The 17,329-nt window shown below is 40.9% G+C and overlaps 1 protein-coding gene across 18 annotated transcripts in view; it reads left to right on the top strand.

Annotated features, from left to right (window-relative positions):
- The window catches only part of macf1a (microtubule actin crosslinking factor 1a), a 235,337-nt gene that overhangs the window by 95,666 nt on the left and 122,342 nt on the right, over nt 1-17,329 (top strand). For 17 of the 18 annotated variants that reach the window (XM_038724193.1, XM_038724189.1, XM_038724202.1 and 14 more), the window contains 4 exons: nt 3,389-3,450; nt 10,072-10,161; nt 12,655-12,732; nt 14,107-14,199. In XM_038724193.1, the coding sequence (XP_038580121.1) occupies nt 3,389-3,450; nt 10,072-10,161; nt 12,655-12,732; nt 14,107-14,199 (323 nt within the window). Of the gene's footprint in view, nt 1-439; nt 796-3,388; nt 3,451-10,071; nt 10,162-12,654; nt 12,733-14,106; nt 14,200-17,329 lie in introns of those variants that run through there. The other variant, XM_038724195.1, reaches the window with a different exon arrangement.

The following is a 17,329-nucleotide window of genomic DNA, read 5'->3' as shown; positions in this document are numbered from 1 at the left end:
CTAAATGTGGATTTACTCAAGATCTACTGTCCTTTACAGATAGTCAACTACAAAAAGAAAATAAAAAACATGTCAGCAAGAACAGTTGCTTACCTGCGCAGAGAGGGAGAGGAATTGTAGAAGCACAGCAGACCCCCTCTGCTGCTCTGCAGAGTCACTGTCAGCTGCAGTCGAGTACAAACAGTCTGTTGTGGCCTGGAAACAGAGAGCGAGCAAGCAAGGGAACAAGTGACAGCGAGAGAGAGAGAGAGAGAGTGCCACTGCCTGGTGACGAAGTAGAACTGAGTTGAGGGAGTAAACAGGGAGGGAGGGAGGGAGAGAGGGAGGGAGGGAGGCTGTCCTTTTTGGACTGAGGGCGAAGAGCTGACGCTGACTTTGACGTACACGTGTGAGAGCAACTGCTACTGGGGGAAAGAGTGTGAGGGACGGAGCGAGAAGGCCTGTCTGCCAAGAGAGGCTGACATGGCAGCTACCACGGGGATCGAGGAGAGAGGGAAAGGGTAAACCACAGACTAAACCAAAAGAAGAGTAGATACTCCGGTAGCAAAACCAGTTGTACCTGCCGGTGCTCTCCTGGTGGCTCACCCTGCAGCTTTAAAATCTGGACACGTGGAGGCAGCTTGTTGCTAAAGACGTCTTCCAGGAATAACTATCTGACTTTCTATCTTGGATTATGGACCGTTAGCTTCTCTGATTAGAAGAAGAGGAAAACATAAGAGCTGTGGACGATGTGGCCCGACTACAGGGATGAATGTCATCTCAACGCTCACCTGTGCTCGCTCATGTGCTGTGCAGGTCAGTGTGTGTCGGAACATGTGTGTACCGTTGGGTGTGTGTATGTGTACATGCCCATAGAGTAGCTGTACAGTGTTTGCAGTTGTTGTTGTTTACATGCTGTCAGTGTGCGCAGTGGATCCTGTCAGCACGTGTTTCACTGTTTAAACAGTTCCTGTTTGTGCGCATACCGGTGACAGCCGTTAAATGTGATTAAAATAAATGATCTCTGTTAATCATTGTCAGTGTCGGGGTGAAGACGTCAGTGTGTGTGTTTTGTTGTTGTGTGTGGACAGCGTGGAAGGGGGTGTGTACATCCTAACAATGCCCTCCTCAGTAGATGAATGAGTGCCTATCCGTAGCTGTCACTCGCACACCTCAACTCTTCTCATGTCTGCAGTTTTGCTTTTGTATAAATAATAATGTTTAATATCACACGTGATTATTAACCTGATTACTACACCTTCATGAACCCGGCTTTGCAGGCTCAGTGATGAGTGCTTTGCGCAGTGTGGTTCACCGATATCTGTCTGTGAGTGCGTGTGTGTGTGGGGGGGGCTTTTACATGTAAAACATGTAAAAGTCTTGAGTGTTTCCTCTCGGCTAACTAGCTCAGCTACCCGAACAGGTTTGGGATGCAAGGCTGGTTACAATGGTGAAACTATTTTGCAAGAGCATGTCGAAATATGTGTTCTTTGCCTGGGGGCTTGCCCTCTATGTAAACTCCTTAGTGTGTTACAGTGTATGTGTGTGGTGCAGTGTTGAGATTGACCTTGAGTTTTATCCAACTGACCTACTAAATCCTAAATCAAATTTCCTCTTTGGAAATCCTTTCTACTTTTGGAGCTCTGCAGTCGAAGGTGTCAGCGCTGTTTAGAGGCTCTGTGGAGTTACATGTGTGTGTTTGTATAGGTGTGGGTGAGAGAGAGAAAGATAATGAAGGAGGAAGTGATACCGTCATGGCTGCTCTCCCTCATAGCTTCTCCATGGCGACTGATAAACAGCTGGCAGGAAGGGAGGTACCTGCAGCTGGCTGTGTTCTTATTGGCCGAAACTGAATCAGTTTGACACACTGGAGGGAAAATACTGAGTGGATGAGTGTGTGTACAATTCATGATGTGAAGTATTTCATCATGTTTTACACCTAGAGTGAATATTTTCACCCATATGAAATAATTAAATACGGACCTAAATATGTTTGCCATTTAATAACAGCTAAAACTAAAGTTGTGATATAGATTTATGTCTACATTATAGATTTAGGGTTTTTGTGCTGATCAGCCAGGGACGCAGGAGTAATAGTCAATTGTTTGCAAAAGAGTCAATTGTGATAAGAAGATATCATCAATTTTGGCTCTGTGATATTTGAAAACATGTAGAAAATTGGGGGTTTTTGTGTCATATTTGTGACATTTTAGTTATAGCAGTGGCAAAAAGGATAAGCTGTCCTTATTTACCAAACTTTGCTGAATTCTGTAGCCTGCCACTGTACATTGCATTTTGTATCTCTTATGATTAAAATCTTTTTAGGAACATGCAACATCACTGGAAAGGATGTTTAACTATCCCTTCAGCAGGAAGTATGATATTTAACAGAATGGCGGGAAGGGAAAAGGGGTCTGTGTTTTCTCCCAGACAGGCTGATACGAGAACAGAAAGTCTGGATAGGAAGAGAGCCTCCGTCAGTGTGGAGGAAGAGGAGGTGGTGGTGGGGGAGGAAGAAAACACAGCATCAGGCTCTATTCCTGCCCCGGCTGCCTCACTCCTCCGGCCTGTGGAGGACGTGGGCTGGAGCTCGGCCTGGCTGCAGATCACACTTCAGTTAGAGACTGAAAGAAAGGTTATGCCTTCAGAAAGTAATAAACATGCAAGCAGCTTCTTTTTCCCCCAAGTCACATTAACGAGAGAGCGAGGGATATAAAACGAGACAAACAACTTTTTGAGCTTTATTGGTGCCACCTCACTCAGGATGACGTAATCATGGAAAAACATGATAAAGACGTCTGTTCAAGAGGTTTGTTGGTATAGAGGACATGACCTTTGAGTTGAACTTTCACACCTTCTTAACTAAGTGTTTGTCTTTAAATCAGCTCTTATACTGCTATACAAATAGTGCTGAATAAGATACCAAACATGAAGTAACTGTGAAGATTGAGTCATCATAGAGGTGTTGTTACAAATCTTATTTTGGTGTGTGAGTGCTATCCAGTTACATCCTGTATGTTCGTGTCTTTTATTGAGTTTATGAAGTGTGTGCGTTAAGTCCCTGTGAGTGATCTAATACAATCTGTGTGTGTGTGTGTGTGTGTGTGTGTGTGTGAGAGAGGAAAGAACAGAAACGGTCCCTCTCAAATTGCTATTCACAAATCAAATAAAATACAAAAATCCATGCCTTGTAGTTGTTACAGCATCACCACAAACTGTCTCCGTGGGGTGTTTAGCCTACTGCTTTGCTCCTCTGAGCTGGATTTGTATCTGTGTGTGTGTGTGCGTGTGTGCGTGACGTCTTCATCTACATAAATCAGTGGAATAATTCCCCTGGCTGCAGCAACCATGCTGGATTTGGATTATGTAAGTAACGCCTTTCCTCTTGTCTTTATTTCCTTTTCTTCAGATGAGCGGGACAGGGTTCAGAAGAAAACCTTCACGAAATGGGTCAACAAGCATCTCATCAAGGTATGTGTCATGGAGTTCAGCTGGCTTGCAATGTCCTTGTTTTGGCTTTATGGAAATGGTTTTAAAGGGTTCTGTTTTCTATTAAATGCTGAACATCTCATATCGTCAATAGAAATACAATTTATAAAATATGATTCTAGTCAACCTTTTTCACATAATCCTCTATTACATGCATGTCTCAAATGACTTAACATATACCATACAAAACTATGTTATGTCATCTTATACATATAAAATTAATGTTCTAAAATCACACCTCACATACCTTTTATTTGAAAATCAATGAAGTGAAAACTCTCAGGTCATAAAGGAACTGGACTATGTGCCTTAAATCTAGTGGGAGCATAATAATAGCTTCAGAAAAAGCCTCTCTAGGTTTCCTGATAGGGATTCATTTTATTGCCTGACTCATTCCCACTGCTGCTATATAGTAAGTAAACCAACTGAGCACAATAAAAAAAAAAAAAGAAAAATCTATCTGCATCATTGGCCTTTGGTATCTTTTCACAGAGTTCATTAACAGAATATTAGCTCCATAAAACTATTATGATTTATATTTGTGGTGCAGACACTCTTACTGTGGCTCCAGCTTTCTGTCATAAAATGGTACATACATTTTTAGTAAAACATCTGTCCAGATCACTCAGCCTGTTTGCTTGATCACTGTTAGTAATGGCATCTAAAGTTACAGCTTGTTAAAGTTGCCCTCTGTCCGTGTTAACACTTCAATCATGTTAAACAGCGAGAGTAAAGTGGTGAATAAACTAAATGTTAGACTTTAATGAATATTTAATAGCAGTTTGAATTAAGAGATGTTTCCTGGAATGCAGATATATTAATTTATTGACTGGCAGACTTTCTTTGTCTAGCCTGGAACCTGAACGTGATTATTTCATTTGAAGGCATCAATAAAGAAACACGTGAACAAATTAAATCTGAATGAGCAGCTGCATAGTGTCTTCATAGCTGGCTGCTTAGAAACATTGAGCTAAATAATGTGTGTGGTTCTTCCCTGCACAGTAAAAGAAACATGCATGATACTACCTGACGGCCCTCAAATCATGTCAGAACATCAGTTAAAATGCTGCATGCTGAGTCAAACACTTGAAGTAAAGGGCATACTGTATTGCTGTGACTGGAAACATTGATTTATGATATCTATTATAACTGTCAGCTATTTACAGATAGTGTCTCCTTTGTAGGTCACATACAGCCTGTTCTGTCTGTGTGCATACCGTCACATCTGCACACACAAACACATGCCTTCCATAAAGCACAGTATGTACACCATGTGTCAAACACACACACACACAGGTGGTAAAGTGTGAGGGGGGAGAATGCAGGGTATTTCTGTCACATGACCCAAGAATGAAGCATCTGTGTGACCCCATAACTCTAGTGCGACTGTCACCGCAGTGCCCAGCCTATGAATGTAACTCTATATCAGCTGGTGCTGCCAGACCAACCACCGACTGTAAATGTAGGTCAGAGATGTGAGAGTGAGAGCAGCAGAAGGAACGATGGGATGATTTTTCAGTGATGGAAAAGCAACTCCCATTAATATGTAGTGGGATGTTGCTGTTTTACTGCTTTTGTTTGTGCTTTCTATTACCAGAAAGCAGACCAGGTATGATTAGCTGATTCATTGGTTGACCAAAATGTAATTAATTAAAATTTGATAAATGGTTTAGGTCATTTCTTAAAGAAGTATAGTATTCTTCCAATCTTTTAAATGTGAATATTTTATATGATATTAAAATTAATATCTGTAGGTTTTGGACCACACAAAATTCCTACTTGGGCTTTGGGAATTTGTCTCTATTTTCTGAGATATTATTGATTTGCCTGTTTTGTTTCATTGTAAATTTAACATCTTTGTGTTTGTGTGTTTTGAAACCTCAGTCAGACAAAATGAGCAATTTAAAGACAGCTTGGGTTCAAAATTTCTGATTAATGTAGACCCAATGATTAATCACATTTGTCGAAAAAATATTTGACATGTAGTAACAATAATAATATAATTATAATTGATAATGAAAATAATTGTTTCTTGCAGCCCTTATTGAGAGTTAGAGACAGTTGGATTTGAATGTTTTAAAATAAAAGAGACAGCAAAGACTGCTGTTCTCTTACAGTACACTACAGTACACTTTGTCGCTCTTCTTATTATCCAACAACACACTCAATCATTCACACAGACACACACACTGCCAGCCATTACATTAGCATAGAGGTCATCTAGAGTTACGGAGTTGGATTTATAAAAGAGAGTGCGGACCTTTACGTTCGTAGCGAGATGGGAAGATGAGAGGAAAGATGGAGGGTGAGACAGAGGATGGTGTGTCTGGAAGGCATGACCTTAAAACATTAATAGCATATGAAAAAATTCTTGTCACATCTGGTGAAATATCTGCTGTTGCTGGATGAAAAAGTAATATTTCAAATAGTGAGTATGTCCCAACAATGTGTTCTTCAACAGAGAGTCTGGTGAAATACTTGTGTGTCCTACATCATCTATTGACTATGAGCCAGGTCTGTTGTGGTTGCTCTACAAGCCTCCACCCTATCAGCAGGGATTTGGAGACAAACACAGACAAAGAAAACAGAACTAAGGCTAAGAGCGAGAAAAGATCAAGAAAGAAAGACGCAATAGACAATAACCTCCTGAGACAAAAAGAAGTGACATTAAAGAAAAGATAAAGGGACAGAACAGAGAGGTAGACAAAGATAGACTGAAGCCCTCTGCCCCCAGCTTCCTACTGGCTGACACCATCGCTCTTTGTTTCCTGTTTGCTCTGTGTGTCATGTCTGGTATGCTTTTGGCTGCTCAGGTGTACAGGGTGTTAACAGGTGTGTGTGTGTGTGTGTGTGTGTGTGAGAACTGTGTAAATAACGGCTAATATAAACACTAGCCTCCTGCTACCTACCTGCTGGCATGCAGTGACGCACTTTGACCCAGCAGGATGTTGACACAGTGAGCATAAATCTGGAAGCTATGGATTAAGAAGTCAGGAGGAGGCAAGAGGTTTTTCAGAAAGATGAAGAAGTGTTAGCCCCACTGTAGCTCAAAGAGCTAACAAGATGTTTAACAACATGCAATCTGTCTGTAGCTGTTTTTATGTATTTTGTGCAGGCAAACTTGTTAGTTAACAAACACATCAGCAAGTTAACACTGACTTTCATAATTAAACACACCCTAGTATAGAAAGTAACCCAAGAACTTCAAATGTTCTGGCCGTGCACTTAAACTACTGTAAGCTAGATCACAGCAGCCATATAACACGCACCATATGCTTAAATCTAGGGCTGCAACTTATAAATATCTTCATTATCAGATATTATCTCAAGTAATAAATATTAATAAGCTTTATTTGTATAGCACTTTTCAAAACAGTTCCAAAGTGCATTGCAGAACAAAATAAAATAGTACACACAGTCAAGATCAAAACAACAAAATCATAAATAACAATATAGAACATAAGACGCGAATAAAACAGTGTTTAATAAATATCGTATATTTATTTGTCAAATTACAACAGGTTGTAAAGTGACCGTATACAGTAATATAAAAGCAATTATAAAATATACATAAACATAAATAAACTATAAATAGCAGGAAAAATACAAATAAAATAAATGAGTTTTGAAAATTGATTTAAAGGAAGGTTGTGGGTTTGCTAAGTTAAGTTCATCAGGTCGGGAATTTCAAAGCAGTGGGTCTCAGGGCTGTGGGAACAGTTAGGAGGGTCCTGCCTGAGGGTCGCAGGCAGCGGGTAGGCTCGCAGGGCCCAAGTAATCTATGATTTAGGAAAGAGCAAGGCCGTGTAGGGCTTTAAAGAAATAAGTAATAGTTTTAAATCAATTCTATACCTAATTGGTAGCTATGGTAACGTTGCAGTGGTGGGAGTCTTGACCTTAGAATTTGTTTAAAGTCTTGTGACTGAGTTTTTGAATGAGCTGGAGACAGCTTTTCTAGCAGATGAAAGCTGTTAATATTATATCCAAATTCGAAATGGTCTGACCCAGATTCGTGTATATCAGAGCAGTGCTCTTGCCCAGGTGCTGTCAGCGTGCCTGTGGTCCTTAACATTACCTCCAGGCATCTGACAGCTGCCGTCACCACACATCAGACACATCTGGCAGTGTGAGCACCATCCCTTAAGACACACACACGTACCACCAAAACATCACATCACAAAACAACAATCTACACATCCAGCTGGGTGTTATAGAGCAATCTTAAATTCAGTGTTATATTTTGAATTAGCTGTTTATTTTAGCAACAGTGAGTATCACACATTAGAGTCTAATGTAGGGTTGGTTTTTGCTGTGTTGTGTCATGCAGTGGGCCTTTCTTGAGGTCAATCTTTGAGTGCCCTTTGAAACATAAACAAAAATTAAAAACCAAAAAAAAGTTTCCCTTGATGGGCAGCTTGTTTGGCACCATGGTTGGATGTGGTATAGGTGCACCAAGCAGCTTAGAAAAAAGAGAAATAGATCATTCTAAACATGGATGCACCTTGAATCATCATTTATCAGAATGAGGATTTGTTGTTGGTGTTGGTACTACTGAGGAAGGACCAGTTATTACAGAAAAATGCTGATGTCTGAGTCAGAAGCAGCTACTGTTTCCTAAAAAATGATTGTAAATTAGTAGAATTTAAAGTAAGATTTTTTGGTTAGTTGGTCTCATTTCACATCACATGGTGGTCTTCCAGTAAGCTGTTACTTAACACATCAGGGACAGAGAGGATCCACTCATTCAGGCGGACTTGGAACGAAGCACAGGCTCTGACATGCACTGAGACAAATACAGCTCCTCATTTCCAGTCAGTGCTGGATTCACAATTTCTTCCCGTCATCTAATTAAGACCATCGGCTCCCTTCTAAAACAGCCGATCTCGACCTTGCATGGAGAAAAAGAGGCAGCAGCAGGGAGCTGAGCGATGGAAGAGGAAACTAGATAGGATGGGAAAGTATGAAAAGGGGTTATTGAGGACAAGTGGAGGGAAGTTGTTTCTTTTGTAGCTGCAGCTTTAAGCTTAAGACAATTTTAGGTTTGAGCTCAACCTCGAGAGGCCATCTGTCCTGCTTTAAAAAGAGGCAAAATAGTAATGTTTTAGAGCATCTTTTGTGTAAGGATGGCAGTTTTCCTTAGTTGGAGACCTCCCCAGCTTACTCTTGTGACTGTCTTGCCCTCTTCTGGTGAAATGTGGTAGTACAGTTTCTTGTTCTGAGGCCAGGACTGCAGCAAAACTTTGTGGGTGCAGTGTGAATCAGGAAATTCACTTTAATGCAGGTACACATGTGCCCTTGGCTTCCTAGGTGGACCTGCATTTTTAAAAACAACAATATATAACAATAATAATAAGCACTTTAGGTTTGACCTTTGTTGCGTGACAACCTCTTGTCTGCTTTCTGAGGAAGAAAAAAACCTTTGAAATGGTTAATTCACAAAACAAAAGCTTTTTCTTTGCTATTGCCTGATGTCACTGTGCCTTTCTGCAGTAATTTTATGGTACCTGATGTTCTTGTTTTCTATTTACAAACTCATGAATTGGAAAGTAGTCCAGATAGAAGAAGAGATAACGATCCGGGAAACAACCTTTTTAAAGTCATTTAATTACAGTTTCTCACCACAATCAGATAATCACATTTTAACTTTTCCACTCAGAATAATGAGGCCTCAATTCACACGTGACACACAGGCAAAACTTTAAAAGTATAATACAGTATGTTTTTTTTGTTGTGGTGGTTTTTATGTAACAGAACAGTTGAGGAATAAAGTGTCTTGTTGAAACTAAGCAAAATAAAATTTCAATCAATCAGTTTTGTGCTGTTATGCTGTACATTTAAATCTAAGGTCCTCTAGTTCATACAGAAAATGGAGAAACTACCACACGATGCTGTCAAAATAAACACTATTTCTCAGTATGTGTGTCAAAATAATACAATAATGTGAGACAGAATGCACATTATGTCTTTTCCTCTTTCATTTCAGTTCTCACAATGCTTCACAGCTCAGCTGATAACATTATTCTGCCTGTCTGTCTCACTGAGTGTGTCTGTCTCACTGAGTATCTGTCTGTCTGTCTGTCTCACTGAGTGTGTCTGTCTCACTGAGTATCTGTCTGTCTGTCTGTCTCACTGAGTGTCTCTGTCTCACTGAGTGTCTGTTTCACTGAGTATCTGTCTGTCTGTCTGTCTCACTGAGTGTCCCACTTTAAAACAGAACAAGCACTGATGCCGATCAGGCTGCTGAGTTACGGTGTCAGCAGCGATCGCCACCGGGCGCTGGCCCACCCCCACCCCACCCATTGTGGAGGCAATGTCATGGCAACAGAGACAAGAGGCCACAGCTGGTGCTTCATTGCTGCTGGTCCGGCATCCGCTGTCCCCAGCCCTGTCAGCTGTGGGGCAATCAGCCTGGCAGATGTCAATAGTGTTGAGTCAACAGAGGGATGATTGGAGTGTGGAATTAACATTTTCTCATTCTGTTTTTCTCCCTATCCTTCCTTCCTTTCCTCACCCATTCCTGCTCCCTCCTCCTGCCTGCTCTCTTCCTTTCTGTGTTTCCTTCCCTCCCTCTCCTTCCTTCCCTTTTTCTGTCTCCTTTGTCAGGTGAGGAAGCACATCACAGACCTGTATGAGGACCTGAGGGATGGACACAACCTGATTTCCTTGCTGGAGGTCCTCTCTGGAGTCACCCTGGTATGGATTTTTATCTCTCTCTCTCTCTGTCTCCCACACACACACCTGCTCAAACACATGATTATTTTCTCACTTATTATTGTAATATTTTCCATTACACACTCCTCCTCTGCTCCATCCCCATTTCAAAGCATCATAATCCTGAGAATGTTACATACACTCTAAAAATACCATTTGAGATCAGGAGGCAGATAAAACTTTTCCAGCTTGAAGGTGACTCCCTCCTTCAGGCTGACATGCTATTAATGCCAGAGTTGAACAACCAGGCAGTTGTACATCACCAGTATGCAAGTACACAGAAATGCTGTAGTTTGAGCCCTGTCAGCATGACTTTACTCAGCATGATGATGTAAGAGCCGTAGTCCTACAGTAATGCTGACAGACAGGCGAGCCACCATGTGACGTGGGCAGGTTTTGTTGCAGACAGGTAGACTAACAGAAACAGACTGCTGAGTCTGGTCTGTTTAAGTACACACACAGTCACACAGAGAGGACACACTGCTGCTTTCTGACCCCGTCACCCTCATGAACAATGATCTGTGTGACTTACTTTTTGCAGTGTTCAGGTGTTTTATTTATTTATTTTTTGCAGTCACGGTACTTTTGTCCAGTTTTTGTCACTTGGCCCCGCCCTCTTTCATTCTGTCCTCTTTCTCATACTACATCTCTTCTTCCTCTTCCACTCTTTCTATCCCCCCCCTTCCCCCTTTTGTTACCATAGCAACAGAAGAGCGGCCCTTCATTGAAAAGGGCATACGCCTCGCGGGCCCCCCCTCTCATCTTGCTCGGAGGGGAGGATGAGGAGGAGGAAGGAGCTCAGGGAGTATGTTCGAATGAAACCCTTTCCCCATTCCACCGTTCACTCTGACCTCTGACCCCTCAGCTTTACCCTCTGCCTCTAGGTGGAGCTGTGAGGCTGCATGAGAGTGCTGTGTGCCACTGATTTCTGACATACAACAAACTGGGCTGCACAATGCTGTGTTACTGTATAACACTACATGTAGGCCATCATTTCAGTTGGGTGACAGCATCATAACATACATTGTGATGGTTTTCACGTCATAAGTATGTGTTCTACTGTAAACAGCCTGCACACTTAGTCCACGCCACAAAAGTTTAATACTGACAACATTTCGATCCTACTTGGATTGTCGTCAGGTCAGAAATTAAAGTTCATCAGCCTTCAAAAACAAGGCGGTTTCTGAAAAGTTGGCATTGTAGAGTTTTGAAGTTTTCACCCAACAATGCTGTTCGACTGTTGAATGCATGAATTGTGCACAATAAAAAGTGGCTTATATATCATCATATACTCAGTGGTCACTTTATTAGGTACACCTGTGAAATGTAATGTAATCCAATCTGCTCAGCCTTAGATTATACCTTTACAATGATAATAAAATATCAGTTTTGATTGACACTGTCACAGAGGTATTAATGTTACTATATGCTTATTATTGAGGTTAAGGTTGTAGTTCACAGTGCCAATGAATTGGACTCTATGATATTGAGAGAAGTTTCTAATATTTTGCCCACCCCTACTGACGTGCACGAGGGGGGCCGAATATTAGAAACAGGTTTCAATATAATGCAGTCCAGTCCAACACCCTCACTAATTATGACGTCATAGTTGAATTAACACCTCTCTGACAGTGTCAACAAAAACTGAACATTATTATCTTCCTTAATGTAGAATTTGTGGCAGATGTTGTTGGATTGTATTGCAGTAAATTGTATAGGTATACCTAAGAAAGTGGCCAGGGAGTGAAGCCGTGTAGATGTGATAATGTTTGACTTCATTGTAATATTGTAAGAAATTGCCTAATAGTCTATACTGATGATATTGAAAGGTCAGGAATGGAAATTTAAACATATTAGTGAGTAAAAATTGTTTGCCTCTGATTGGATAGATGATTTTTGGACATATTGACTGGGTTTTCCTTAGATTAATTATTAGACCCATTAACACATTTAGTAGTCCAGCACCTCTCCTCTCCTGTTATGACTAATGCTGAGTGTACCTTCTCTTTACCAGCACAGTGTGAACGCACATCTGCATCCTGCACTCATGTACTCTTAGCAGCAAGAGTGTTTTTGTGGTTTTCTTTCTTTCCTTCTCTTAAACTATGTCCTTCCCTCCCTCTAAACTGTGAACTGGATGTCTGTTTCTAAACATTTGGTGTTCAATAATGAAAAGGAGAAAAATGGTTTGATATAAAGTTTTGCCTTTTTCATTTTAAGCCAGCATGGTTTGGGTCCGGTTTGCTCCTCAAAGTTGGCATGTCTTTAACAGCTCCTGTTGAAGACAGCGCCCCCCCAGAGGACCATTTCATGTCAATAGACCTGCGCTGAGTTTTTTACTTCACTGCACTGTGGATTGAATTCAGCTTTATTTGTACTCACTGCTGCCTCCTGCGCTTGTGTCACTAAAATTATTGAGTTCAAATCAATTTGTTGACTTTCCTCATTGTTTTTTCTCTTTTCTTTTCTTTCCAGCCCAGAGAAAAGGGGCGAATGAGATTTCATCGACTACAGAATGTCCAAATAGCACTGGACTTCCTCAAACAGAGACAGGTATGCACATGAACAGATATAACATGGATATTCATATCACAATGGTGTACAGTAAACGGTATGAGTAATAAGAGCTATACATCTGATTGTGTCTTGTCATACATAACAGATGTTTGGGTCAACAGCATCTAATTGTTAACTTTAGGTCTTCGTGAAGCATCTGATGATAAGAAGTTATTAATCACACACATGTTAAAGTTCCTTGTTGCATTTTTATGATTGGTTTGAATAGGATCACATTTCTCAGTTACCAGTGAACAAGAGCCAGTTTTGCTAATTTATAATCTCATGAGATCAGTCAGAAGACTAAAAACAGGTCGTGTTCCAGATCTGTTTCTGTACTGTGAATTTAGCCAAACATGACATTATTTCCCTTGTGTGGTGTCCGCAGGGATTACGAACAATTAAGACAATATCTTAATATAAGTATTAGTCCGGTCTCGAGTGTGCCCTTGCTGCAGTTCATATTGTTGTGTAAGGATTTATAGGTTTTAGTAATTGCTCACTATTACAGTCAGTGTCAGCATCTTTCTTTATTTACCCATAAACCCTTGCATTTTTGTTTTGTTTCCCCTCTCAGACTGCAGCCGCACTCATTTTAAGGTGTCTGTGTGTGATCACTTGTGTGAAAGATTTTTGTAAGCTTCTCCATAAACATTTGAAAAAGCGAGTGATTGCAAATACTTTCTCTGTACATCCTGCAATGGGCAGTTTGGTTTTTGGTTCAGTGGAGAGAGCTGCATTTTACGCAGTAACGCTCCACCTCTAAAGCTTCATAACTGTACCAAACATTTCACTGAATATGTTTCATTTGAACAGAGAGCTGTTCTGAAACACATCCTCACCTTGTTAATCCATTGTATCTGCAGCCCAGGGCTTCATCCTACCCCACCTACTGACTTATCTGCCCCCCTCATACTGCATCTTTCATTGTTCACTCTCACCCTCTTTGGCTGTCACGAGTTAATCGTTTCTCACTTACACTGCAGCTCTTTCCCTCATTTAAAACTTCCTCCATATCTCTCAAGTCCCCAGAGATGCAGCTTTCTTAAGCTGCATCTCTCGTCTCTCTTGTCTTGTTTCAGCAGTGTTGGAGGACTGGATCCTCTTTGAGTTTCCCTGCAGGTCTAATTATACACCCTTTGCTTAGCTGGAGCCATTAGATTTAACAAGGTCTCAGAGAGTCTTATGCATAATGGCCATGATAGTTGGAGCAGAGGTCATTTTTCATCTTTATCATGCAGAAATTGTGTTCAATCTGGTGTATATGAAATGGTGTTAGTGATAGTTTTTAGTTTTGGGCAACATATTGGCTTTTTTCTTAGCACATCTTCTCATTTTGAATATGTTGTTCCTCTGTTTATCCATTTTCAGGTCAAACTTGTGAACATCAGAAACGATGACATCACCGACGGGAACCCCAAACTGACGTTAGGTCTCATCTGGACCATCATCCTTCACTTCCAGGTCTGTGCCCTTTACATGCTGTACTGTAGCTTCATGTGGGAAACTCAGTTAATGGTTTGAGTCAAACCAGCACACACGTACAGAACTTCTTGAATTCTTTATAGGAAATGCTTAATGGGCCGCTCATAATGGAATAATATCTACAATTGATTATGTAATAATTGAGTTATGGCATCATTACTTCTGTGATTCAATATGGATTTAAAATAGATTTGCGGCCCGCCTGTCTGCTGCTGTGTGTTTATTTGTGCTGGCAAACCAGTGTTAACTTAAGCAGCAGGAGAGGTTGCTTTTCCAACTACTGACTGTAAATCACAAAGCTCGTGTTCGTGTTCTTCTGTGGAGTCTCTGATTGACAGTCTTAAGTATTTTTTGCCAATATTATGTTTTACTTCACTGCCTCCGTCTGCAGTGAGAATGTACAGACAGCTGCTCTTTGTGAGAGCCGAACTCTGCAGCCTCATCAGGAAACAACAGGGTGTTTAGCTGACATGTTAGCGTGTGTACTTGCTATGGTTGTAGGATTTACACACATCATTGCAACTGCGCTTGTTGAAAGTTTTTCATGCTGGTTTTTATAAGAGTGCACAATGTGACTGTGTGTTATAAGGCATTTGGGTGTATCTGAAATTTATAGTGTTATTTTCCTGATTCTGTATTGTAAAACTAGCTCTGAGCAGGCCCTTGCAGAAAGTCGTCCTCTATAACATCATGGGGACATTGTTTTGATGTTTCAGTTTGGCAGTTGGATGGCCCGGGGATAAAGGGCGCACAGGGGACAACATGGTCACGTCTGTAAGCTTTCATATCAACCCTGATTCTGGATTTACAGTTAGTTGCTGTATACCTGGCACACTGTGTTTCTACTGAAATTGTCCCATTTATTTTTGTCCCATGTGTCGCCTGCGGGCTTGTTGTACTCCATCATTGTGCAGAATACATCCCAGTAAACCCAGGGTGTTAGTCCAGGAGTTACTGTGCAAGGAGTACACCATGAATAAACCTCAGAATGTGACCACTCATGTAGACTCTTTTGTTATCTGACAAGACACACATTGTTTTGTACCATGCAAGTTCAGGGATTGAACTCCAGCTGATTACAGGCTGTGGGTTTAAATTATTAGCCGTTGCTAATAGCATACAAAGATTATTTTGTTTCAGGCATTTTGTGGCTAAAACTGATCACTCTAATCATTTTCTGCAATGATAGCAACAACTCGTCATGATTCTTGAAAGTGAGTAAAGTAAAAAATGTATTATATTGCTCCTTTTAGAGCAGATGCTTCACAATAAAAGACAGAAGCAAAACAGATCTTAGACTGTGTGCATTGCAGCTAAAAACATTTTGGATGATTTTCAACTACAAGTTATAAATGAAAAGACATGTCTAAATACTGCCTTAAAGCATGTCTGAAGACTTTCTAAATTTTGTCTTAAGGACTGTGTGTTTAGTCTAGACAGTCAATCATTTGAACTGTTGTTGTGTCTTCTTTCTGACTCCCGATGTAGAATAATTTCCACCAAATGTCCTTGCATCACCGTAGCCTGCAGACAGAGTTGTACTCTGTTGAAATCATTACAGCGGGACTCGCATTTCCACTGAGTCCCAGTCATGCATGACTGCTGTGTTCCAGACAAAAGCAAATTAATACAAAGACTTTTCAGCATCTCAGTTTCTTTTCTTGTTTCTACGTTGCTGGAGCAAACAGCTTTTTTTAGTCCAAATTTGTTACTTTCCGATAGGGTTATGAACCAGTTGCAGTTTCTATCGCTGACCACTAGACAGTGCTGTGATGTGACCTGTAGCAAGGTGACACTGCCAGCTGGTGCCATGGAAACCGTAGTGCATGCACCCCTGCAACTATTTTAGTGGGCATGACTCAGCAGAACATTGTGTTACAGAGAGAGGTGGAGGGATGAAGTAATGCAGGAGGAAACCTAGAGGACTAACCCAAAGATGATGGACAGGACGGGGTCTGAAACAGGCTGCAGGAGTTCTGGAAGAAAGAAAGATTGGAGGGATAAAAAAATAATTGAATGGAAGATGAAACTGGGCCGCAGAGCAACAAACAGTTTCAGAGTTTCCAGATTTCACTGGGTTTAGAAGATGACGATGTGTTTAGAAGATGACGACAGTTTTACATTAGAGCTGCAGTGAGAAACTCCAGTTATGCAGAGCTCTGCGCCCCTGCAGTGTGTTGTGGTTGGATGGTTATTACTGTAAATGCATGGTGGTGGATCAGCTACATGTGCCACATCAATCAGTGTTTCCTCTAGGATTTTTTTCAGCAGCGGGGGATGGAGTTGCAGCAGCAGAGGTGAAGTAAAATTAGCTGAATGTTTTGGTATCGGTCGGGGGGTTTGGGGGCGCTCCAATGAAAAATATGTAATTTCACATCATATTGGGCCATTCTTTTCACCATATCGCTGAACAAATAGTTAGAAAAGCTAGAGCAGATAATAAATAAACAACACCCAAAGATCAGTCTGCTGGAGGAACTACAACCTTTAGATCTGGAGAAAGTAGTTTGGTTGGTTCTGTTGCTCCACAGTGATTTTACAGTGATTGCACAGCATGTTTTGGGCATCACCCCTAAGCCTTAACAGCAGGAAAACCCTGTTAATATGACCTCAGAATCATTATAGATACGAGTTCATGTTTGCCTTTTGTGTCTTCGTTTTACAGACATTTTTCTGTAGACATTAATATAAAAAATAGGCAACCTGAGAAACCTCCCTTCTGCATTTTATTTGCACATTAAAATCCAAAAAGAAACGTCTCCTCATTAGCTTAAAAGGACTAGTTTGCATCACTAGTTAGCTTTACTAACCTCAGCTCCTCCAGTCACCTCCGTCCTTTGTTTTCCAAAACCACTTTTTTAAACTGAAAACTGAAAAATAATTGAATCAGTCTGTACAGGACAGAGCTGCAGGCTACGTCAGTTTAGTCTAAGTTTGTACCTGATGTTCTCAACATTGGACAAGTAGGCAGTAATAAAATACAGCTTCCAGTTACTTTCTATAAATTGAGCTAATGTTAAGTTACATAGCAGCTATTTAACTGCTGTAGTTTTCCTGCTCAGCTGCGCAGTCTGAAGGGGAGGGGAGATGTTAGCTAACTTAGTGCTAA

Source organism: Micropterus salmoides, unplaced genomic scaffold, assembly GCF_014851395.1.
Source record: "Micropterus salmoides isolate LMB-PRFRI ecotype aquatic unplaced genomic scaffold, ASM1485139v1 Ms_hic_scaffold_17, whole genome shotgun sequence".
Classification (NCBI taxonomy): Eukaryota; Metazoa; Chordata; class Actinopteri; order Centrarchiformes; family Centrarchidae; genus Micropterus; species Micropterus salmoides.
The sequence above is the reverse complement of the archived record's forward strand: the minus strand, read 5'-3'. Positions and strand labels throughout refer to the sequence as shown.